General features: G+C 56.4%; 10 protein-coding genes across 10 annotated transcripts; 4 read left to right on the forward strand and 6 right to left on the reverse strand.

Annotated features, from left to right (window-relative positions):
- Positions 1 to 618: 618 nt before the first annotated feature.
- L226DRAFT_220501 (uncharacterized protein) lies at positions 619 to 1,140 on the reverse strand. The gene has a single exon (XM_067672996.1). It carries the CDS (start codon positions 1,017 to 1,019, stop codon positions 753 to 755), a length of 267 nt encoding a protein of 88 aa, XP_067531361.1. The 5' UTR covers positions 1,020 to 1,140; the 3' UTR covers positions 619 to 752.
- Positions 1,141 to 2,923: 1,783 nt separating this feature from the next.
- On the reverse strand, positions 2,924 to 3,960 carry L226DRAFT_220497 (uncharacterized protein). Its single transcript, XM_067672995.1, has 2 exons — positions 3,108 to 3,960; positions 2,924 to 3,051 (listed from the first exon to the last, which is right to left on the reverse strand). Exons 1-2 carry the CDS (start codon positions 3,796 to 3,798, stop codon positions 3,002 to 3,004), a joined length of 741 nt encoding a protein of 246 aa, XP_067531362.1. The 5' UTR covers positions 3,799 to 3,960; the 3' UTR covers positions 2,924 to 3,001.
- A 247-nt stretch (positions 3,961 to 4,207) lies between these two features.
- On the forward strand, positions 4,208 to 6,179 carry L226DRAFT_525699 (uncharacterized protein; the record flags this gene model as incomplete). The annotated part of the gene is made up of 5 exons (XM_067678984.1): positions 4,208 to 4,595; positions 4,651 to 4,721; positions 4,780 to 4,866; positions 4,922 to 5,971; positions 6,036 to 6,179. 5 exons carry the CDS (start codon positions 4,208 to 4,210, stop codon positions 6,177 to 6,179), a joined length of 1,740 nt encoding a protein of 579 aa, XP_067531363.1.
- A 681-nt stretch (positions 6,180 to 6,860) lies between these two features.
- On the forward strand, positions 6,861 to 7,497 carry L226DRAFT_220547 (uncharacterized protein). The gene has a single exon (XM_067672997.1). The coding sequence runs from the start codon at positions 7,089 to 7,091 to the stop codon at positions 7,407 to 7,409; it is 321 nt and encodes a 106-aa protein (XP_067531364.1). The 5' UTR covers positions 6,861 to 7,088; the 3' UTR covers positions 7,410 to 7,497.
- A 1,417-nt stretch (positions 7,498 to 8,914) lies between these two features.
- Positions 8,915 to 10,721, reverse strand: L226DRAFT_574455 (uncharacterized protein; the record flags this gene model as incomplete). The annotated part of the gene is made up of 8 exons (XM_067685047.1): positions 8,915 to 9,184; positions 9,262 to 9,369; positions 9,431 to 9,542; positions 9,616 to 9,832; positions 9,886 to 9,988; positions 10,044 to 10,353; positions 10,428 to 10,470; positions 10,526 to 10,721. 8 exons carry the CDS (start codon positions 10,719 to 10,721, stop codon positions 8,915 to 8,917), a joined length of 1,359 nt encoding a protein of 452 aa, XP_067531365.1.
- Positions 10,722 to 11,764: 1,043 nt separating this feature from the next.
- On the reverse strand, positions 11,765 to 12,657 carry L226DRAFT_469615 (uncharacterized protein; the record flags this gene model as incomplete). The annotated part of the gene is made up of 6 exons (XM_067676235.1): positions 11,765 to 11,903; positions 11,969 to 12,079; positions 12,143 to 12,150; positions 12,210 to 12,334; positions 12,391 to 12,531; positions 12,588 to 12,657. 6 exons carry the CDS (start codon positions 12,655 to 12,657, stop codon positions 11,765 to 11,767), a joined length of 594 nt encoding a protein of 197 aa, XP_067531366.1.
- A 218-nt stretch (positions 12,658 to 12,875) lies between these two features.
- Positions 12,876 to 14,781, forward strand: L226DRAFT_538609 (chorismate synthase). The gene is made up of 7 exons (XM_067681529.1): positions 12,876 to 12,925; positions 12,992 to 13,132; positions 13,188 to 13,277; positions 13,324 to 13,401; positions 13,462 to 13,684; positions 13,749 to 14,014; positions 14,070 to 14,781. Exons 3-7 carry the CDS (start codon positions 13,188 to 13,190, stop codon positions 14,655 to 14,657), a joined length of 1,245 nt encoding a protein of 414 aa, XP_067531367.1. The 5' UTR covers positions 12,876 to 12,925; positions 12,992 to 13,132; the 3' UTR covers positions 14,658 to 14,781.
- Positions 14,719 to 16,433, reverse strand: L226DRAFT_538610 (uncharacterized protein). Its single transcript, XM_067681530.1, has 3 exons — positions 16,255 to 16,433; positions 15,031 to 16,130; positions 14,719 to 14,977 (listed from the first exon to the last, which is right to left on the reverse strand). The coding sequence occupies exons 1-3, from the start codon at positions 16,376 to 16,378 to the stop codon at positions 14,906 to 14,908; spliced, it is 1,296 nt and encodes a 431-aa protein (XP_067531368.1). The 5' UTR covers positions 16,379 to 16,433; the 3' UTR covers positions 14,719 to 14,905.
- A 1,077-nt stretch (positions 16,434 to 17,510) lies between these two features.
- On the reverse strand, positions 17,511 to 18,072 carry L226DRAFT_220663 (uncharacterized protein). Its single transcript, XM_067672998.1, has 2 exons — positions 17,646 to 18,072; positions 17,511 to 17,595 (listed from the first exon to the last, which is right to left on the reverse strand). The coding sequence occupies exon 1, from the start codon at positions 18,012 to 18,014 to the stop codon at positions 17,667 to 17,669; it is 348 nt and encodes a 115-aa protein (XP_067531369.1). The 5' UTR covers positions 18,015 to 18,072; the 3' UTR covers positions 17,511 to 17,595; positions 17,646 to 17,666.
- A 36-nt stretch (positions 18,073 to 18,108) lies between these two features.
- L226DRAFT_554688 (UPF0052-domain-containing protein) lies at positions 18,109 to 20,211 on the forward strand. The gene is made up of 9 exons (XM_067683016.1): positions 18,109 to 18,532; positions 18,586 to 18,786; positions 18,845 to 18,914; positions 18,966 to 19,113; positions 19,172 to 19,370; positions 19,428 to 19,625; positions 19,679 to 19,733; positions 19,793 to 19,943; positions 20,006 to 20,211. The coding sequence occupies exons 1-9, from the start codon at positions 18,223 to 18,225 to the stop codon at positions 20,129 to 20,131; spliced, it is 1,458 nt and encodes a 485-aa protein (XP_067531370.1). The 5' UTR covers positions 18,109 to 18,222; the 3' UTR covers positions 20,132 to 20,211.
- Positions 20,212 to 20,409: the final 198 nt, after the last annotated feature.

Consider the following 20,409-nt stretch of genomic DNA (forward strand, 5'->3'; position numbering starts at 1 on the left):
GACCAACTTGGTTCATCCGCATTGAATGGACCGGCAAGCTTGAGTTTATCGCGACGTTGCGGTGTCCAGGATCGACAGGCAAATTGCGGCTAGCGAACGGTGCACGTGCGACGATAGGGTCGAGTGCTGGGAACACGAAGGTCTCGCGGTCTACCGTCTCGCCGAGGCTGCAGCGGTGACTCAAAAAGAAGACGAAGTATGAATACGATCCCTCGAACCCACAAATGGAGATACATCCGACGAGACTTACCGTACATAAGCCCCACGCGTCTCGTCCAATCGCCGCATACACTATACACTCGGGAGGCTTTCCCGGCTGGAAGGCTCGTGGTAAGCATTGCGCTCGGCCACAGACGAGCCTGGAACCCGGTCACTTGGCACCCGGCCCAAGCGTCAACGTCATATCAGGCGAGGAGTCGAGCGGCGAGCGGGTGCACATCGGAACCTTGTATGCACGAGGGAGGGATCCAGCGCGTACATACTGCGTGCCGTACGCCGCTCGCCTCTCGAAGCCGGAGAGCTGCGACTGGCGGCATGCCGTATGCGTATACGTCTAGCCTGCATACCCAGAGAAGAAGACGATTCAGTACGAGCTTCTCTGAGGGTCGCGCGTGATGGGGTTGACGTACGTGGGGTGATACCGGGTGAGGCTACTTGGCACTGAAGAGATTGGAGGGCGAGGCGAGTCGCGGGGATGTCGAGTTTGGGCGTCCGGCGGACAACTCTAATCTCCTAGGATGTGTGAGCCGCTGCTACCCGGAGTCCGGGTACACATGTAAGCAGCATAGAAGGCTGGAGAACGCGGTGAAGATATAAGCGGGGGCACGTAAACAGGCCGCCGAGAGGCGAGAGGGGGTATGACCAAGTTGTCTGCGCTGGAGGTCAGTGTGGACGCAATGCGCAATATGCGTTTGTCGTCTCAGAGCCGGGACTTGCATCCGCAGATCGACGTCCCGTCGGGCGGACGATAATGACCGGCGGGACGCCCGGGGTCCGAGTGTGCACTGTAGAGTACACATAACTCTGACGATTGTGGTCCGTGGTCTGTCTTCGGTGGCCGGCGGTTCTGATGCTGCGGCTGCGAGTGTATGTAGTGTGGTTTAGGTGGACTTGGCCATACCACCGTGGGGGGGATGCCGAGGACGCGTGTGCGTCATTACTATGGCCCTTGAGAAATGGGCGGTGCACCGTGTAGCCTCGGTCGTCTTGACACCCGGCTGCCCGACTCCGTCGCACTCGTACCGCGCGCCGGACACTGAGGCTAGGATCTGATTGTGGTCGATGAACTCTGGAGTCTGGGGTACAGTAGCGTTACGCCGGTGTTTGAGTTTGACGGCGTGCGTCCGCGCAGCGCGGGGTGGGACCTAGAGCGCACTGAGTGGCAGATGGATGTTGAGGTGGGGACTAGCGTGGGCATATCCGTAGAGGCACGGGACTTTGTCTGTGGAGGTACTCCCTTCCCTGCTCACGTCACAGTCGGAGGCGAGGACAATGACTCGACCTTGAAGCTTGACGTTGCAGTGGCTGACTTGCAGTAGAAGCGTTAAGTGCTATCCGCGCGGGTGGGGCGCTGGACGGACAGTTCATCACTTCGTAGCGCTGCGGGGCGAGGAGGAGTCGTGGGCTGCATTGCACTGGGCGTGAGCGAGACGCGTAAGTATACGTGCCAGGTACAGTACCGAGAGCAGTCCGAGAACCCGAGGTCGGACTTGCGGACGCTGAAGATGGATACTGGTGACGTGGACTCTAAAGCTGGAGAATGGCTACCTGTCGCAGGTGGACATGTCGACGTCAGCTGCGGACAAAAACATACGGCCGTGGGCGGACTGGGTCCGAAGCCGAAGCCGAAGTCTGCAAGTCAGGGAGCGAGAGTGTGTGTTCCGAGCCAGTACATACATACAACATACTCGGGGCAAGAGAAGACAGATCGTACGTACGTAGGCCACGCGCTGATCAACAATCAGAACGGATTTGCGCATCACTCTTCTAGCCCAGGGTTGACTGCTGCTGTTTGTATTGCTGCGCTGAGGCTGTCGGTGTCTGGGGCATGCGGAAGGAAATGCTCGACGTACGTTGTCTGCGACGGGCGGGGTTCAGCCACAGATCCATTGATCGTGGGAGCGGCGGGAGCGGGTGGGGCTGTGCTGGGGCAGGCCGTCGCGGTCGGACAGCGAACCCCAAGTCCCCAGGGGGTGATTGCGCCGGCAGATCTGGTTTTCCTCGACGAGCCTGAGGCCTGAGCACGACGAATGAGTACGTCACTCGATGTCGCGGTCGGGAATGACCTCAAGTGCGAGAGGGGCCGGTCGGATGGCTTCGTGCAGACCCAGCCGCGTCTGCACGGGCGTAGGGGCCGGCATTCGCAGTGCTGTACATATTTAGATTTGGAAGGACCCACTCGCGTTCCCGGACAGATGGGACGAGGCGCGCAGGAAGTACCGGTCGGGAGTACTTGGCCAATGGCGAGGTCCTGGGTCTCCGGTCGCTGTTCGTGTCGCGGAGCGGTCCTAGGATGACCCAGTGCGATATATGCATATGCGAAATTTGGTGGGTCAGTCGTGGAGTTGGGAATTCGAAGGGGGGGCCATGTGAGAGAACCTAGAAGCGGGCATCGGATGGTAGGGAGTTAACGGGAACGAGGTGCTGTGTAACGTGTTTGTTAGTCGTGCTGGAATGCTCTGTGGAAGGCGGCCGCGGGTCTCGAGAGCGGGGATTTGAGGGCGGCGGTGCCGTTAGGATACCTTCGATGTGTCCGTTCGTTCGCTGCGTCACGCGTGGACTCGGCGATACATAATAGGTGCGCACTGGGGAGGGGCGATCGAGGGTGCGAGTGTATCGCGATTTGAATCAGACATGGCCACGGGGGCCTGAGATCCTGTAACATGGATCTGGAACATGTAGATACCGGCGGCATCGCCTTTCCTGAGGTTCTGTGCAATGGCATGCTGAATGGTGATCCTCTGGCTCTGGTACTTATGTACAGTGGTGCAATGCAACGGTCTCAGTGACCGAGTAGTAATTCAAATTGGGCCCTCCGAGCGAGGTTGATACCTGTGATACATCGACAAGTGAGAGGGGGCGGCACACAGTGCACACTGCACACCGACCGAATCGCGTGCGGTCCGACTGCCATCGGGAGCTCAGGATCGCGCTTGGCGGTTGTGAGGCGCACCGGCGCTGGACGATCAGGGAGGGGTTGGGGCTTCCCATACCCGCCGTGCTCTGACCGCAGTGCGCTTCGCTGGGCAACGTTACGGTCAAAGTTTGAACATTGCCGGGTCGGGACGTCTTGGTACTACGTAGCGCGCATGTGGCGGATCCTGGGACATGGTCGCGTGTAGGTTTTGTCGAGTTCATCGATGATACAACCATGACAGGAGGAGAACTTGGAGAAGACTCAGAAGAGAGCAACGGAGGGGAGACATTGCCGAGAGACCGAAGAGCGTCTACGTCGGGCAGATTGGCCGATTCTGAGATGGATTCTGGCGTGCAGCACAGGATGGGGCCAAGAAGGGCGACGAGGTGCTGATTGGCGTCGATGGTTCTGTGTACGTGAAGCTGATCATGGGGCCAACGGAGGCCAACGGGGTGTTTTGAGTCTGAGCCAACAGTCGTTGGTAGTCGGGCCTGGAGGGGAGGACAGGTACCGGTCGGGCATCCGGGTCTGCGAAAAGAAGCTGCTATTGTCGACCGAGCGGAGACAAGGGGCTTTGCGGGCAGAGGCTTTCTGCACCGTTCTGCGATGTTCTGCGTGCTGGCTGAGCTGTCTGTTGCGCGTCGGGAGCGGGGAGGAGTCATGGGCAGAAATCGTGTGTTGGGCTGGGCTTTGTCAGCAGCTCGAGCCGCATCAATATAGCGAGCGGGAATCGCAGGTGGGTCAGCGCGGCGCAACGGCTCGACTGCTTGCGCAAGATCCCTCTCGGCGTTGCCCGTGTCGCAGGCGCCCTCCCGAAGTGCATCCCGCCAGAGCGAGCGTCCTCCCTGCACTTTACCCTCATCTCCCTCTCCGCCTCCATCCCCGTCCGTCCCCGTCTCGTCGCCAGCTGCCTGCAGAGCCTTTCTGATAGCCCCAGCGACCCCGCGCGCGACTCCCGACGCCCCGACGCCCCTCTTCCAGCCTGCTTACTCAGCCACCCCAAGCTCCTTCCGCCTAGATCTCCGTCTTTCCCTCCCGCACTCCCTGCGCCAGACTACGACCCTGCCCGCCATGAATTTCCCCTCGCAGGACATCCACTCCTTCTGGGACATCTCGCAGCAGCCTGACACCTTCTCTGCTCTCCCCGACGACGACTTTCTCGCCTTTCTCCAGAAGCAGTTCCCCGGCACAGTCGGCTCAAACCAACCCCTGTCGTTCGATAATCCGGACGGCGTCGATCCCCAGAGCATCACCAACTTCCCTCCCCCGAACCTCAGTCCCGCATCCAGCGACAGCAGTCCCAGTCCCCCCAGCACCCACAATGAGTCCAGCCTCTCGCGCAGGCAGTCAGGCGTCTTCAACGGCATCGCCGATCCCTCCCAGGAGGACAGCTCGTTGAAGCGCAAGGCGAGTACCGACGCAGACGACGAGCCCCAGCACAAGTCCCACCACGCATCATGTACGTCCCTCTTCAGCCTCAGATCACCGACATGTCTCTTGAACTGCGGCCGTAGCCTCCACCGGCGGTAGCAACAAAAAGACGACAAGTTCTGCCAGTGCGCGCAGGAAGCCCGGTGCTCCTCAGGTGTGTACTTTTTTCGCGCATACACCGATTCTTCGGTATCTGATGTGACCAATCGTAGGATGAGACCCGGCTTCTCAAGCGAAAGGAGCAGAACCGAGCTGCGCAGCGAGCGTTCAGGGAGCGGAAGGAGAAGCATGTTCGCGATGTGAGTTTTGTTGATCTTCATCTGACGTCACACCGGTAGCTAATCAACCCTCTAGCTTGAGGACAAGGTTGCTCAGCTCGAAGCGAAGAATCAGCTAAGCGAGCAGGAGAACGAGAACCTTCGGGATCTGCTCTCCCGTCTTCAGAATGAGAACATGATGCTCAAGCAAGCCGCGTTCACGTTCTCCGCACCGCGTGGCAACGCCAACGCGGCTCCGCAGGGTCAATTTAACAACCTCAACAACCACCCGATGCAGTTCAACTTCTCATCACCCGGCGCTGGCCCGAGTAGGTCACCAGTGCAGGCGCAGTCTCCCCCCACTCAGAATGGCCTCAATTTCAACTCGCTCATCTCCTTCGATCCGAGTATGCTTAACGTGGATGACTACGATACGACCATGGCAGACGCTCCGTTCTCGTACGCAGCTAATCACTACAAGACGATCGCGAGCAACCCCATGTGCACGTCCTTCGCGGAGCCGTCACCTGCGGACAGTCCGCCGCTCATGATGAACGGCGGTGGCCAGCAGCCATTCAATCACGGTGCCTTCGAATTTGGTAGCGATCATTGGACACCACCCGAAGAGGCAGGTCAGGACGCACTCGACCAGCTGTTCAACAGCACCTTCCTGACGCCGAACAACACGAGCACGGTGGACTTCCAGGCCCTCCTTGCCAGCCCCCCGAGCACATTGTCTCCCGTCTCGCATCGTACGCCGTCATTAACATCATCGTCATCGTCACCAGGAGCCAACTCGGGAAGCCCATCGACGACTGGCAACAGCCCTGCAGGCGTCACGCACGGGACGGGCGACTGTCCAAAGACGAAGGAGCAGCTGTCGAAGGTGATTGCGGAGAGCGGACAGTCAAGTTTTGTCCAGAGCCCATCAGCTGACTCTTCACCCGCGTCGGACGACAAGATGAATGTCGACCATGGCCACTGCGCCATGCCGTTTGCGCCCTTCCTGAAGAAGGCCACCGGAGAGGACGGCGGCACGCCGTTCGTAATGTGCCGCGGGTCGAGCTTCCCGAAGACGCAGAAGAGCGACAAGAACGTCGAGGTGCTGACTGCATGGCGCACAATAACTTCGAACCCGCAGTTCAAGGTTGGTGTTCCTGAAAGTGACAGGTCAGATACGGGAGACTGACAATATCATCCAACGGGCTCAGGACGTGGACATCAACGAGTTGTGCACCGAGTTCACGAACAAGGCGCGCTGCGACGGAACGAAGGTGGTGCTCGAGCCCGAGGGCGTGCACCACATTATCGAGACCCTCGCCGCACGGCAGGCGCAGAGCCAGAGCAAGCAGTAAGGGTTTCCGTATCCTCCCGTCCTATGCGCCGCCTCTCGTCCGCCGTCACCTCATTTGCCAGCTACAGCCTCATTGGTCGTCGTCTCTGTCCTGGGCTTGCATCCTCCCTGGCCTCGTTGGTGTATCCGGTACTCTTGCATTGGCGGCTCACGACTCCCTCGCATCGGCCATCTGCCACATGCCACTCATCCTCCGCATTGTATCACGATTGCATTGTCACTCATCTCATCATCTCTCTCCGCCCTCTACTCTTCGACGCTGAGCAAATAATTACCATGGACGCGCACTACATACACGCCTCGCACTCCGCACCTCGCATCGGGCATCCGCGGAAATCGAGAAGCGCAAGGACAGGCACGGGAACGCACGGACAGGCCGGGAAGGGAAGTCCGGGAAATCACACACAGGCTAGAGGGAAGGAACGGGAACGCGACCTCTCGGGCGCCGGGTAGTCGGCGAGAGTGGGAGCGTGGAACGCGCGGTGCGTGCCCCCGTGGGTTGTGCGCCCCAGGCTGCGTCGCAGAGCGGGTCAGCCGACCTGGCTGTGTGTGCGCGGGTTTGGATGCCGGACGCCGTTCGCGGCTGCGCATCCGGACTGGAGCCTGTCTGTGGCTATTGTGCGGGCGGGCCGTCGGGCGGGCAGGTGTGGTGTGTTGGGGTATACTCCCACCGTTGCTTCTGTTTCTGCTGTGGCGTTCTTCTTGTGTTGTGTTTCTTCTCTTGCGATTCGGTTCTTGTGGAATGTGAATTGGATTTTTCTCTCCGTTCCTGTTCCCCTGCGATCCGAAGCCGAGTCGTTCTGAATACGTGTCCTACTTTGTGTTGTCTCCAGTCAGTCCCTCGTAGCCCGACGACGTGTCCGTGTCACTTGTAGGAGTTGGCCACGGGTGTTGTACCATATTGCCGTCCATGGCCTTGAAGCTCACGTCGACTTGCATCTCTTTACCTGCCATCCACCACCACCACTACTCGAACGTTCCATCTATATCTCTTCATGTCCATATCCGTGTGTGTGTCTGTGTCCTGTGTCTGTTTCTTTGTCTGTTCCACTATACGTATCCCCCCTTCATTATTCGTGTGTCCATATTGCATGCCGACACCTCATCGGGCTGTCGGTCCTCCCCTTCCCCTGCTCCCCTTGCTACCCTGCTCCCTTGTCGTCTCACCCCGGCTTCGTCTTCGTCTTCACGTTTTCGTCTCCCGTATTGGTTCCTTGCCCATCGTTCTTGAGTTTGGTCTGATCGTCCTACCTCGCCTCTTGTGATATCGGTATTTGTGTATTATGTATTATTGTCTACTAGCGTACATCGGCGTATCAGTCAGTACCTCTAGCGTTACGTAGTCTCGGCCCGTTTGCCTGCCTTTGATTGCGCGTACAGTGAGTAGGTAGGAGAACGAAATGGAACATGCTTAGAATTAGAAGTTTATTGGAGATTAGTTGTGTTGCGTGCGCCGCGAAGGAACTTACACAGGTGCCTGTGTTTTGTGCTGAATTTTGGCCTCCGTGCTTCGCCCTACCTACTATAGCTCGAGCCTGTCACGGTATTCCTCACGCGTGTAATATTTGACATAGGGCGCGGCCCTGCAACCGATACAAATGTGTATTTGAGAAGAAGAGGCGTCCGGTGGGATACAGACTGGCGAGGAACGGTAAGAAGTATCATGGATTGTGAGCACTTCATGAAAGGCTGGCCGTAGCGATGATGTGGCAGTGTTTCTACAGCTCTTTGCGAAACCAATGGCGTTCGGACTCCGACGACGCGCGCGCGAATAATTCCAAAAAATCGAAAAAATCAAAAGCGTTGCCTGCGCTGTTCACGGCTACGCACTCATTGTAGCGGCACTAAATTACATGTATCGTTAGAGCACCTTCTGAGCTACATGTACAGGAAGTTTGAAGGGAATCCGACAAGAATTGAGGGCGCAGCTGGCGAAGGAAGTCGGCTGTGCACTGGTGGCAGGGAGCGCCGGACACCGCCGACTTTGCGCCACCAAATCCCGAGTCTTAAAATCCAGTTGCGCCTGTTTCATTGACCTTTAACCCTGGCGTAATTAGTAAGAATGATTTATTGGACAAATCTTCAAGCTTGTGAAGTTGAACAAAGGTAGTAAGTGGCTCCGTTCATGAGATAGCGCATCCAGCTTATGATGTCGTCCAGCTGTCTCCAATACGCAATTCTGTGCCAACGAGGCTCAATTTAACCACTCAGGCCTACTTTTATACTCATCTTAACCTCACCCGATTACTCCTGGGAGACAGGAACACTATCTATCTGTGGTTATAGACAACAACATCCTGGCGTCACTTAGGCGCCTACCGCGAGAATTCATCGCGGCGGTCAGAGAAAGAGATTCAAACATGCACCCCACAGATTCCTCTTACTTCGGTCTCTATACATACCTTAGACAAAACTACGTGTATATGGATAAGATTCCAGTGACCAGCTGATGAAGTAGCGAAGGCAAACTCTGGCCATGAGCTGGTGACGCGCTGGAGACTCAGGCCCCATATCTCGTCATCCAGCCATGCTATTCACCCCATTCAAGCTCGCAGGCGATTGAGATGCATATAGGGCGGGTTCTGTATCATTCAAGTGGGAGCAACAGTGCGTTCATTGGGACGTCTCGAATTTCTCGAATTTTTCGAATGAATCGCGTCGTTTGCGCGCGCGCGTCGTCGGAGTCCGAACGACATTGATTTCGCAAAGAGCTGTATCACGCTGGCGGCGCCGGGCCTACAGGGGGAGAAGGTGGCTCGCGCCTCCTTCCTTGGGGGTGTCTTCAAGGATAGCTGGGGGGCCTCCGACAGACTCCGCCTCCGAGTCATGGGCATCATCAGTTGAAGATATGCTTATGAGCTCCGAGAGGGTCGAGTGGCGGCGACTCCGGGCCCGGGGCACGTTGAATACCATGGAGGCGGTGTTCCGCGCTGCGTCGTCGGCTGACTTCTCGTAGAGAGACTTGTCGATCGCACAGATGATGATGATGAGGGTCGGATACATGCCCTGCGGCGTGAGGAGTATGCAAGACATGTGAGTGATACGGTGCTCGTTGCAAGATATAGCACATTTCTTCCACTCACAATGAGCGGGACGAGGCATCCGACTACTACGTAGTAGAACCCGGCGGCAAACGTGGAATTCTCGGTCGTGGGGGACACATATGATAGTTCATAGATTACTATCGTGACCTGTGTGATGGTTTTCAATAGAATTTTGTTCTCGTTCAAGATAAGAGAAGGCTAGGCTCACCCAGAGAGCACAATACAGTAGACCGGACTCTACGAGAAGCGCAAGTGTTCGCGTTACTTTGGTGCGCCGAGAAGACTCCCTGAGATATGACATGATGATGCGACGGTGCTCCCTGCATCGTGTGAAGTTCGGGTAGAGCATTGAGTTCGTGCTCGAGCTGATGCTGTGGAACCGAAGTGACGCACCATGCCCGGTACGCGATGAGCGTTGTTGCAACAACGTTAGTCAGGAGTGACGATATCCCCACCACGAGACCCCATACATCTCCGCTGAACATTGTGCCGTTGGTGAACCCTACTCCTTCAGGTCCTAATCCACTTTCACCGCTACGAACGGGATCGTCATTGAGCTGGAACAATGCTTGAAGCGTGCAAGCATCCTTCGTATCAACAGTTCCCATCGCTGTAAAATCAGTCAGTGCGAGCGATGGAATACGCAGTGTCAGTGGTGCGTACCCAAAGTAAGCAAAATCATCACGATGCAGATACAGCGCACAATTTTGTTGTTGGGCCAGAGCACCCACGCACGCCACCACACAATCGAGTCGCCGATGATAACCTGGCTCAGGAACAATCTGTCAGCATGCAAGTCAGCGAGCAGAAGAAGTACTCACATTGACCGTCAGCGCCACAGTGCCTGCACAGTCCCGTATAGGGTATGCGGCGGAAGTGGGGGGTGATGATGATAGGACCTCGAACGGACAATTGCTAGATGTTGCGGTATCGGCGCCGGGGAACAAGTTGGGCAGGCATGCCTGCATGTCGGTTATCCGTTGAAAACTCTGCGAAGCGGAGTCACGGACAATGAAGTAGGTATACGCCACGGATATGGATGTCACAATCCAATACACGACTGTCGAGGTCCACATGGCGATGATTGCTATAAGCATGGAGGCTGGTGCCTTCTGCTTGATGCCCTTTGAACTGCAGTGACCAATGGGTCTATCATCTCAACGCCAAATTGCATACCGTGACCCGCAATGCAGGATGCTACGTACAGAAGAACGTATGCCGCTACCCCAGCAAGGACGGTAAACAATCCTGTTCGCGGCACTCGTCAGCAGCGTGTTCCATACAAGAGTCTGGTGCGAAGTACCAAAGAACATGGTTAATAAGGCCAGGTTGATGATGTTCTCCTTGAGGTAAGAGCGCGTGTTTGAGACTACAATCCCAATCTCCGCTTGCGTCAGGCTCATCGCCTCCGTTAGGTTGGCCAGCAACACCGGGGATATGTTCAAATATGCGGTCGCATTCGAGGGAGGTGATATAGGCAGTCCAACACCAGCATCCATGTGGGACGAATTGGAGGAGAGATACATCCACTCCGAGGATATATACGAGTATTTATATGGCCGTGCTTGGGAGCGTCAGAACCAAGTACCGATGTTTGCGCCGAGGCTGTCGGACGCGACGCCATCAGAGCACGCCGTTCTGTGGCAGGCTTCGACAGCGCGAGTAATCACGGCGCTCAGATGTCCATATGATGCAACGCGGACGGCGATGCATTCCATACATTGTTTCCTGCACGAAGAAGCGGGTTGAACAACTATAGGCGGCGCTTCTATGGATGAACAGCCTGATGACTTACCTGCTATGTTGTGCATCGAGCAGCAGAACAGTATCATGATATGGATTGCACACTACCTTGTGGAATGCGCATCGTCTGCAAGCGCTGACCCAATCGCATTCGAGGCTTTCATCTCTGCACGCTGTTGGTTGCTTCTCCTGTCCAAACCTCGCATATGCTGTCTAGGGCACGTAGCGACAGCACCAGTGCGCGTGGAGATCAGAGGCCGCCAGTCTCACAGCGAAGACATGGGGGCGAACCTGTTGCCGATATTCACATATCGAAGCATGCGTGAGATATGAATCGATGCAATCTGCAGTCCACGCACCTCTTTGCGATGGCGCTTTCTGAAGCATGCGTACTTCGATACCCGCGAGGTCATGCGCAACACAGTTCAAGACTGGCGTATACACGCCAGGGGTTTGGTCGTGGGCGTTCTTGAACCTTCTGACCTTCGCAATGATTGGAATCTGTCGAACAGAATTGAGGTAAGCCACTGAGTGGGGGTGTCTCGTGGGTTTGGCGGGAAAACAAGGAGGTTGGCTTGGGAACGCATTGATTGGGTGTGCGTAGGTTTCTACTATGAGCCAGTGCCTCCCTTTCCCAATACATATAAGATAGGGTCAAGCGGCAAGCGCAAAATACTGTACAGATCATATGAACTGGGAACGCAGACAGACCGTCGGCGAATGAAAGGAGCTTTGCGCCGGGTGATTCAAGCGGATTTAGGTTTGGAGGCCGGTTGGTGTTATCTACTAACTCGTGTACCTAGCGTCGCTCACGCTGTTCGTTTTTTGGGTACAGAATATAGTCGTTCTTCCGCCCGACTGAGCGTCGCTCACGCTGATCGTTTATTAGTTGGCCGTAGTAGTAGCGCTTCCGACCGATCCCGAGGAACCACGCAATGCTATTGCATTGGGGGTGAGTGAGTGTCAGTGAGGTGCTAGCTGCGAGTAACATAGAAGAGCCTACCGCATGGCGCAGAGGAATGTGGTGAAGGTGATGTTGCCGTGCGTCATGGAGTTCCAGCTGGAGAACGAGTACTTGAGGTCCGCAGGGAGGCCGACGAAGGACCAGAGGACGCTACGTGGCGAATAGTCAGTTCGGTTAAGAGGGAGCCACGGCCCAAGGTTTGCTGAGACTTACTGGGTTACCTGTATACGTGACAAAAGATCAGTTGTTTGGGCTCTTGCAAGGTAGGAATACCACTCACATCTGCCAAAGCAAGCGCTGTGAAGCTCGCGCCAAGGATGCGCTCTTGCGCAGTCGGGTTGTTGGGGAGCGTGTCACGGACGGCGCGGAATACGAAGGTAGAGATAAGTCCCAGAAGCAGGTAGCCTGTATAACAATGTCAATAAACAGATGTTCAAGCTAGAATACTTGCCCGTACGCACAATTGCCAAGTTGCCAGATTGCCATGGTGGTGCGTGCATCGAGAGACGCGGCAGGTGACGTCCCGTCGGGGATGAGCTCGTGGTGGAACCAGGCTGCTCCTGGTTGCCACCATGCCATCACAGCAGGCATAACGGTAGATACTAGACCACTTCTGAGCCATCCGGGGCATTCGTGCAGCGAAGAGCGGTTTACTCACTCGGTTCAATGTGTAGGAACAGCAGCTGGTAGAACCCAGGCAGGGCAGGGAAGTCACTGAGCAGTGGCATATCTGAGTCTATGTCAGAGCCAACTCTTGATCGGTATGTATGCTCACGGCACCTGGCAAGTCCGAGGTGCAGTGTACTTCGGGTGGAACGTCGTGGCTTGGTGGTGAGAACGGTTTCCGGGCAAGTCGGGATCAATTGGTTCAGTGATCTAATCTAATCTCTTTGTCTGACCCCGGGGAGTAATCTAATCTTGCAGCTTTCGATCATTACTTTTGGATCTGGACTTGCAGAGTGCTCGCGAGTCATCTCATCCACCCACCACCTCTGAGTACGACCTTCAGAAAACATACCTCATTTATGCCACTTTGCTGACACGTAGGGCGCGACTTCACAGATAGCACCGACCAGATCGGATCCTTTGCGGGCGGACAGGGGACATAGCGCTCTCACATTCTTGGTCGCGCGTTCTCATCCGAGCTCACTTGCCCCATACCTCATTGGAGAGGAGTATACATAAGACGACAGCCTACCCAAGGTGTGCCTCTTCCTGCTCATTCATATATCCGCTTCCCTCAACTTGTGTGACGAAGATGTCTACCTTTGGCACACTATTCCGCGTTACGACCTACGGCGAGTCGCATTGCGCCTCGGTCGGTGCTATCATCGACGGATGCCCGCCGGTACGTTTTATTTAAGCATGGGTAGCACGAACTAACGACATATCAGGGTCTCCCTCTTGTCGCACAAGATGTACAAACACAGTTGAGCAGGAGGAGACCGGGTCAAAGCAACCTTACTACTCCGGTGAGTGCATCTGCCTACGAACAAACTGTGATAGTGAGGTAACGATGGTATATTGCGTAGAGAGACGAGAAGGACCTTGTGCAACTGCAGTCCGGGACGGAGCACGGAATCACGCTTGGGACGCCAATTGGCCTGCTTGTGCGCAACGAGGACCAGAGGCCGAAGGACTACTCCGAGACGGACCTCTATCCGCGCCCCAGTCATGCTGACTGGACGTATCTCGAGAAGTACGGAGTTAAGGCGAGCAGCGGTGGCGGTCGCAGCAGCGCGCGCGAGACCATTGGTAAGCTCTGTCACCTCGAACGCTCGATGCTCGACGAAGGCGGAGGTTAACGTGCACGGTGCAGGTAGGGTGGCGGCTGGAGCCATTGCCGAGAAGTACTTGAAGCTTGCCTACGGCGTCGAGATTGTGGCGTTCGTCTCGTCGGTGGGGAAGGTACAGCTGCCTTCCGCTGTCTCGCCACCGTCGCAGGTCTCCGCGGACGATGATGATACGGTTGAGGACGCGCTCAGCCCGGAGTTCGTCGAGCTCCTCAAGACCGTGACCCGGGAAAAGGTCGATGCTCAGCCTACGCGCTGCCCGCATGCGGAGACGTCGGAGCGCATGACACAGGTACGTATCCATTCTCTCCTACATGCACGTAATAGTCCTAATCTCCCATCCTCAGCGCATCATCCGTGCCAAGGACGCCCTCGATTCTATCGGCGGAACGGTGACCTGCGTCATCCGCAACGTCCCCTCTGGCATTGGCGAGCCTGTGTTCGACAAGCTCGAAGCAAAGCTCGCGCACGCGATGCTCTCCATCCCTGCAACCAAGGCGTTCGAAATCGGCTCGGGCTTCCGCGGCACACAGATTCCCGGATCCAAGCACAACGACGCGTTCGAGCTCCGGCCCGACGGGCACATGGGCACACGCACGAACTGGAGCGGCGGCGTGCAGGGTGGGATCTCGAATGCAGAGGACATCTACTTCCGCGTCGGGTTCAAGAGCCCTGCGACGATCTCGCAGGCACAGGCAACGGCGCAGTATGACGGGACCCCCGGAACGCTCGCTGCAAGGGGACGCCATGACCCGTGTGTGGTCCCCCGCGCGGTGCCCATCGTGGAGGCGATGGCGGCGTTGGTCATCATGGACCAGGTGCTGATACAAAATGCGAGGAAGACTGCGGCGTCGCTCCTTCCTGCGATCACGACGCTTCCCCCGACTATGGTGAAGATGACGAAGATCCCGGAAGAGGCTAAGGAGGCCAAGTAGTAGACGCATCGGCCGTCATGGAGAAGATGGGTAGAAGTTAGACCAACAATGTACTGTTCAACCAGCAAATGTCCACGCGGTTTTGGGTATCAGACTCAATACTACAATACAACAGTGCGGGCTCAGCGTGCGTCATGGTGTGATCTACATACGTAGGGTAGGGAGAGCGGGGAGTTGACTTGTCAAGCATCACAGGAAAATCTGAGGGATATATAGACCATACGAGCAGCATGCGGAGGGTGGAATGTTCAGAATTCCTCATAGTCAGAGTCGTCGGCACAACAACAGCACAACACAGGCTCAACGTGCCACCACCACCACTGTAAGAGGCTGCATTAAGAGCGGGGGAAGGGAAAGTCTGAGGAGTACTCACATGTCGGTTGAAGAACCTCCAAGGCCACTTGCCAAATACCACCTCCTCTTCTCTCCGCAACGCAGCAGCGCGAGCAGTCCTCTCACTCTCGCCCATGCTCCCGGTGTCATCGTCCTCCGATTCAGAATACACATGCCGCCCGGGGGGAGGTCGGAGTAAAGGAGTCCGTTCGGTGTATCCCCGCGCACCTCTTCCACCTCTGGCCCCTACGCCCTGCCCTCCGTTCGCGTCCGCACCCTGACCTTGCCCAGTGTGCACCCGCCTCTGCCACCCACCTGCCGCTGCATACTGGCTCAACCGCTTGCCGATCGGACCCCACGGAGCGTTCTCGTCTGCTTGGTATCGTAAAGGTGCGGAGATCGAAGACGAAGGCGAATCCGAAGTTGAAGAACCAGGCGTCGAGCCTCCCGCTGCGCTCATAGAGTGCCTGTGCCGATGCACGCCCGACGTGATACGCACGCGCGAGCGGAAGCGCACCCGAGGCGTCGGGCGTGCAGCACTGGACGGGGGAGGCTGCGACGCACTCCGCTCCCCATCGTCCTCTTCCCCGTCGATATCGGCATCCATATCCGTCTCGACCTCGACGCCATGCTCGGACTCGTCCCCGACGACGATGAGGGATGGCGGCGTGGCGGAGCGCGGTGCGGCGGGGTCGTCGTCGATGAGGTGCAGCGCATTGCCTGGGACGATGCACGGCTTGGGCGAGGTGCCCTCGAGCGCGAGCTTGTGGTCGGACTCGTAGAGGACTTCGATGGGCGAGCTGGGCAGGTCGAGGGTCATGCGCCGCGTGCGCATCGCAGAGACTGGGGGCGGGGGCATATCGGGCTGCGCGCTGGGGTCTGGCTCAGCCTCTGAGATTGAGTTGGGCGGCCGGGGTTGGTCGATGGTTGTGCTGACGGTCTCCGAGAGGTGTATGGAAGGCGGTCGCCCCTCTCGCTCCGGTGCTACTTCCGATGCAGCATCGGGAGAGGAACTAGGAGAGAGTGCGGGGGGAGTTGAGGTATGGACGTCAGTGCTAGGGAACGGTACATTGCGGCTATTTGGTGCAGGTTCGCTTCCGCTGTGCGCGTGCACGACAGGAGGCCTTGTCAATGCGTTTCCTGGTCATGGGTAACGGGGATGCGCGTGAGATGTGGGCGAGACTTGGTTGAATATGAAGGACTCGTGCCCGCGCGGCCGAGAGGGCATGCACGGGGAGGGTGAAGATAAACGCGGAACACGCACCGGAGAGCAAGATGGATCTGACCCTCGGCTCTCTCGAGCTGGAGCTGCGCCTCGTGGGTGCGGAGGGCATCGCATGCCCGTTCATGTTCGCGGGGAATCGGTCGAGATGTGCTGTGGTCGCCATGGTCCACGACGGGGGATGTTCATGAGGGGATCATGGAGGTCGTGGAGGAAGTTGGTGCACGGCAGTCGGCGGGTGCGAATGCGCCGCCTAACACTATCTCTGCGCGTTCTAGCCCGACGTTACGTCGTTTCGCAGGCATGGTCACCGGACCCCTGCATGATGGGTCTGTTGGCACGCCATTCCCAGCGCGACAGGCGCAGACAGATGTTTCGTGATACAGAATGGTAGAACTCGAGTGTGAATATATACAGCGACCCAGGAGATCGGGGACACGGTTCCTGTACTCCGGGACGAACTCCGTCGCGTACCGGAAATGAAGAGCTTGTTCCTCCGAAACACTATCTAGAATCTCTCTAACGGCTTCAAGGGGATAGGAAGTGTCGCATTGAGGCACGATGTACAACTCTTGATTCCTTGACTTCATTGCAATAAAAGCCTGGATCTGTTCATGTCGCAGGATCAGTGAGTGGATTGTCGTTATACGGTGGGATTACGTACCGCATCGACCATGTCATTGAAGGAAGCCGAGATGTAAGGAAGGCGGTAGTCGTCGACTGCGTCCCCGTATAAAGGCCTGACTGAGCTGAGTCTCGTTCTGCATTCCGCAATCAGATACTCGTCAGCGGGTCCGTTCAAATATACCTACCAGACTCTCTTAAGAGACAACTTGATAGCGTCGCGGACGAGGTCGAGTACAGCAGGGTTGCCTGATCTGAGAGGGTCTATGAATATACAAGGTATACACCCATGTTTCTGTGCGTCGTCGCCGAGGTGAGGGTCGTTCATCACTTGGCTGTCTCATAGATGTCAGCGCGACGGTATCAGCGTACCTACCGCACTTGCTAGCAAGTCAGTCTCAGTAGGTTTGCGCAGCGGCGAGGAGCAAGATCTTTGCGTGCACTAGAGCTGATATGATCGAGTAGACAGGAATTGGAATCCCAATATGACCGCCTTCGCGCCCTGCTGCGTCCGATTGACGGAGGCGACGGGAATCCCAGTTCAGAAGGCAAGACCATCTTGCTGCCATCCGAAAAACCACCTAGTCCGAGGACGCTTCATGGAGACGTGCGGGGGTCGCCGACGTGCTGATGGACCCGTGAGAGTTCACGCGAGCTAGGTGGAGGCCTGAAACCATGACCCCGGGGTTAGCCAACATGTGCGAGGATCGAACGACAGACGAGCAATATACCGTCAGGTCAACCTGGAGGTGTTGCAGACTGAAAGATCGATCAGACGCAAGGCGATATATCAAGAAGGGCAGACATACCACGTTCAAAGTCTCGGATCATCATGTATACATGCTCTCCTCATCGCTGTCGCTGTACTTCCTAGCCTGCTCGCCCTCCAGACGAGACTCGACGCGCACGACGAGCCGCCACGGTATCATCACCTGCCCCACATACCGTCCATCCAGCGCGTCCGGACCAGCATCCGGCCCAGTCCGGTACTCATCGGTATTGATGAGCAGGATGTTCAGCTGCTTATCCGTACCCGAGAATGTGCCTAGGAAGACGCGTCCGTCGGTGACCGATACGCGCAGTGTTGTGCGCAGCAACGCTTTAAGTTGTTGCACGTTTGCTGTCGGTTGCGTTGTGCGCTCGGGAGGCGGTACTGTCGCGACGGGAGGTGAGGACATGATGGTGGAATTAGAACACGTAGGGACACGTCGTGGTGGTTCGTGGACAGGGTCGTTGTGGGCTGGCGCTACGCCTATGCTTGCACCGACACCACCGTGACGACCATGGTCAATCTATACTCGGTCTTCCACCTCCGCACTCGCAGTCGGTATTTAAGGGTTCATCTCTGGACTACATAAGAGTGCATTCCCTTGGCCTCGTCTCAGCATGAGCTACTTCACCCTCTCGCCGAATCCTCGCAACTCAGGCGCGGACAGTCCAGGATCCTCAGTCTTTGACTTACCCACCCAACTAGGACAGCCCAAGGCCACACCACAGCAACACCTTGTCGCAGGACAGTCTACGAAGCTGCCAGATGGTGCGCAGAATGAGACCTCGTTCGTGGTCATCTCTGGAGGCACCGGATGCAACTCCATATGTTGCGCGTTTGGCCAGTCCGCTTGCTATATCTTGCCTGTGTCCGACGACGGAGGGTCGTCGAGCGAGATCATTCGCGTACTTGGCGGGCCGTCTATAGGTACGCCTTCAGTCACATGCGGAGTGAACTGAGCGAGTCTCAATGTCTGGCAGGCGATATTCGATCCCGGCTGGTGCGTCTGATACCGCAGGCTGATACCGGTTCGCCTCTGGATGCAATTCGTAACCTCCTTGCGTACCGCCTACCTGGGAACTGCACAGAAAGAGAGGCGCGTGACGAGTGGAGGGACATCGTCGAGGGTCGCAGTCGATTGTGGACAGGGATACCGAACGACCGTAAAGAGATGATCAGGGGTAAGTTAGTCCGCGACACCCTAAGGTGAACCCCTGCGACTCAACTTTTGTGAGGCAGCATTTCTGGTACACTTTGAGAGCGAGATTCTCTCAAGAGCTCACAAGAACTTTTCTTTCGTGAACGGAAGGTATGCCTGTACGACTATAGCTGTCTCGTTAGCTTATCACGGAACCTACAGTATAGGCAACTACTTCCTCTCCGCCGCACAGGCCTTCTGCCGCTCCCTACCCTCGGCCATTTTCCTGTTCTCGTCCATCACTAATAGTCAGGCAAACATTTTGCCCGTGATTGTGACCAATCATACAGTGACAATTGCCGCAGAGCTGGTCAGACTCATTAAATCTATCTACTGACCGCTTGACCGACCCGCTTCCTGGTGTGCAGGAGAATGGAGAGCGACTTGTCGGACAATGCGAAATCTCACATCCCGTGCGGCAGGCTCCACGGATCGACATCTCCGGGGAGGGCGATGATCCGACCTCGCCTGTAGATCCTCTGGACGGCACGCTTCCTCACAGTCGGAATGTCCAGTTTCAGTCCGCAGACAAGGACCACTACGAGCCGCTCAACTCTAGGATAACCAGTGCGTACAGAATCGTTCGTCCTGCAGTAACAAATGATTAATGAAATGTTGCTGCAGAGCTGTTTTACATCAATGCATATGGGAATGAGATTCACCCCTCGCCGAATCCGGATTACCTCAATTCGCTTTCTCGATACAATGTTCTGATATATTCGTGCGGGTCGCTGTGGACAAGTATCATGCCATGCCTGGCTCTGAAAGGGGTTGCGAATGCTATCGCCGGGTCTCGTTCCCTCAAAGCGAAGGTTCTACTTCGTGAGTATCTTAGCGGTGTCATCCCTATACATTGGATGCCTGACTTCATGCAGTGAACTCTGCTAACGACAGGGAGACGGATGGGTACAGCGCTGTGGACTACATCCGGTAGATCTCACAAGTGGCTGAAACGCGGAGAGCAGTCTAGCTCACCTCAGGATTCGCAGTACGATAGCGCAGACATTGAACGACGGCCACCACGCAAGGACATATGGCGGTCTCAGCAAGGCGGACACCACGTATCCTATCTCGGCGTTCATCACACATCTTGTATACCTCAAGGGTACTGCAGTTGAGGTCAACGTAGCTCGGATCATGGTGAGTTGTCCCACCGTCGATGGCCATACCGTCGTTAAATGTGACGTATCCTCTCATGCTAGGCTCTGGGCGTACGGTGCATAGAAGTTGAAGGAACCTTGAACGAAACGACTAAGTTGCCTCAGTTTGACGCGCCCTGCGTTCATCAAGCCCTTAAAGAGATAACAGACGGCGTTTCTGAGGAATAGACACACCTTCGAACGAGCCATGGTGCTATGCTTATGACATCTGTACTGTACATTTTATTGCAGGTATAACAGAGGTGGAGTTGTGTCACTAACGCGTAGATTCTCGTTCTATCGCCTTCAACTGTTCAGCGTGCCACATGAGTGCAGGGTATGTACGTATGTATATGTGTCGTGTCCACTGCGCGACGTTGAAGAGCGTCCATACGGTCTTCTGCCCGACCAACCCGGCACTTGGAAATCCCGCACAGTGGACGTCTGTGCACTCAACTGCTTGTCTT

The sequence above is a fragment of the Lentinus tigrinus genome, assembly GCF_003813185.1.
Source record: "Lentinus tigrinus ALCF2SS1-7 unplaced genomic scaffold L226scaffold_34, whole genome shotgun sequence".
Classification (NCBI taxonomy): Eukaryota; Fungi; Basidiomycota; class Agaricomycetes; order Polyporales; family Polyporaceae; genus Lentinus; species Lentinus tigrinus.

Excerpts from the sequence above, each read along its gene's own strand:
- L226DRAFT_220501 (XM_067672996.1), bottom strand. The coding sequence starts at position 1,019 with ATGTGTACTCTACAGTGCACACTCGGACCCCGGGCGTCCCGCCGGTCA.
- L226DRAFT_220497 (XM_067672995.1), bottom strand. The coding sequence starts at position 3,798 with ATGACTCCTCCCCGCTCCCGACGCGCAACAGACAGCTCAGCCAGCACG. Across the intron at positions 3,052-3,107 it reads GTCGGACCGCACGCGATTCG|GTATCAACCTCGCTCGGAGG; the intron begins GTCGGTGTGCAG and ends GATGTATCACAG.
- L226DRAFT_220547 (XM_067672997.1), top strand. The coding sequence starts at position 7,089 with ATGGCCTTGAAGCTCACGTCGACTTGCATCTCTTTACCTGCCATCCAC.
- L226DRAFT_538609 (XM_067681529.1), top strand. The coding sequence starts at position 13,188 with ATGTCTACCTTTGGCACACTATTCCGCGTTACGACCTACGGCGAGTCG. Across the intron at positions 13,685-13,748 it reads CAGCGCGCGCGAGACCATTG|GTAGGGTGGCGGCTGGAGCC; the intron begins GTAAGCTCTGTC and ends TGCACGGTGCAG. Across the intron at positions 14,015-14,069 it reads CGTCGGAGCGCATGACACAG|CGCATCATCCGTGCCAAGGA; the intron begins GTACGTATCCAT and ends TCCCATCCTCAG.
- L226DRAFT_538610 (XM_067681530.1), bottom strand. The coding sequence starts at position 16,378 with ATGGCGACCACAGCACATCTCGACCGATTCCCCGCGAACATGAACGGG. Across the intron at positions 16,131-16,254 it reads CAGATCCATCTTGCTCTCCG|GAAACGCATTGACAAGGCCT; the intron begins GTGCGTGTTCCG and ends ACCCATGACCAG. Across the intron at positions 14,978-15,030 it reads GGAGGTTCTTCAACCGACAT|TGGTGGTGGTGGCACGTTGA; the intron begins GTGAGTACTCCT and ends AGCCTCTTACAG.
- L226DRAFT_220663 (XM_067672998.1), bottom strand. The coding sequence starts at position 18,014 with ATGTCCTCACCTCCCGTCGCGACAGTACCGCCTCCCGAGCGCACAACG.
- L226DRAFT_554688 (XM_067683016.1), top strand. The coding sequence starts at position 18,223 with ATGAGCTACTTCACCCTCTCGCCGAATCCTCGCAACTCAGGCGCGGAC. Across the intron at positions 18,915-18,965 it reads TTTTCTTTCGTGAACGGAAG|TATAGGCAACTACTTCCTCT; the intron begins GTATGCCTGTAC and ends CGGAACCTACAG. Across the intron at positions 19,626-19,678 it reads CAAAGCGAAGGTTCTACTTC|TGAACTCTGCTAACGACAGG; the intron begins GTGAGTATCTTA and ends GACTTCATGCAG.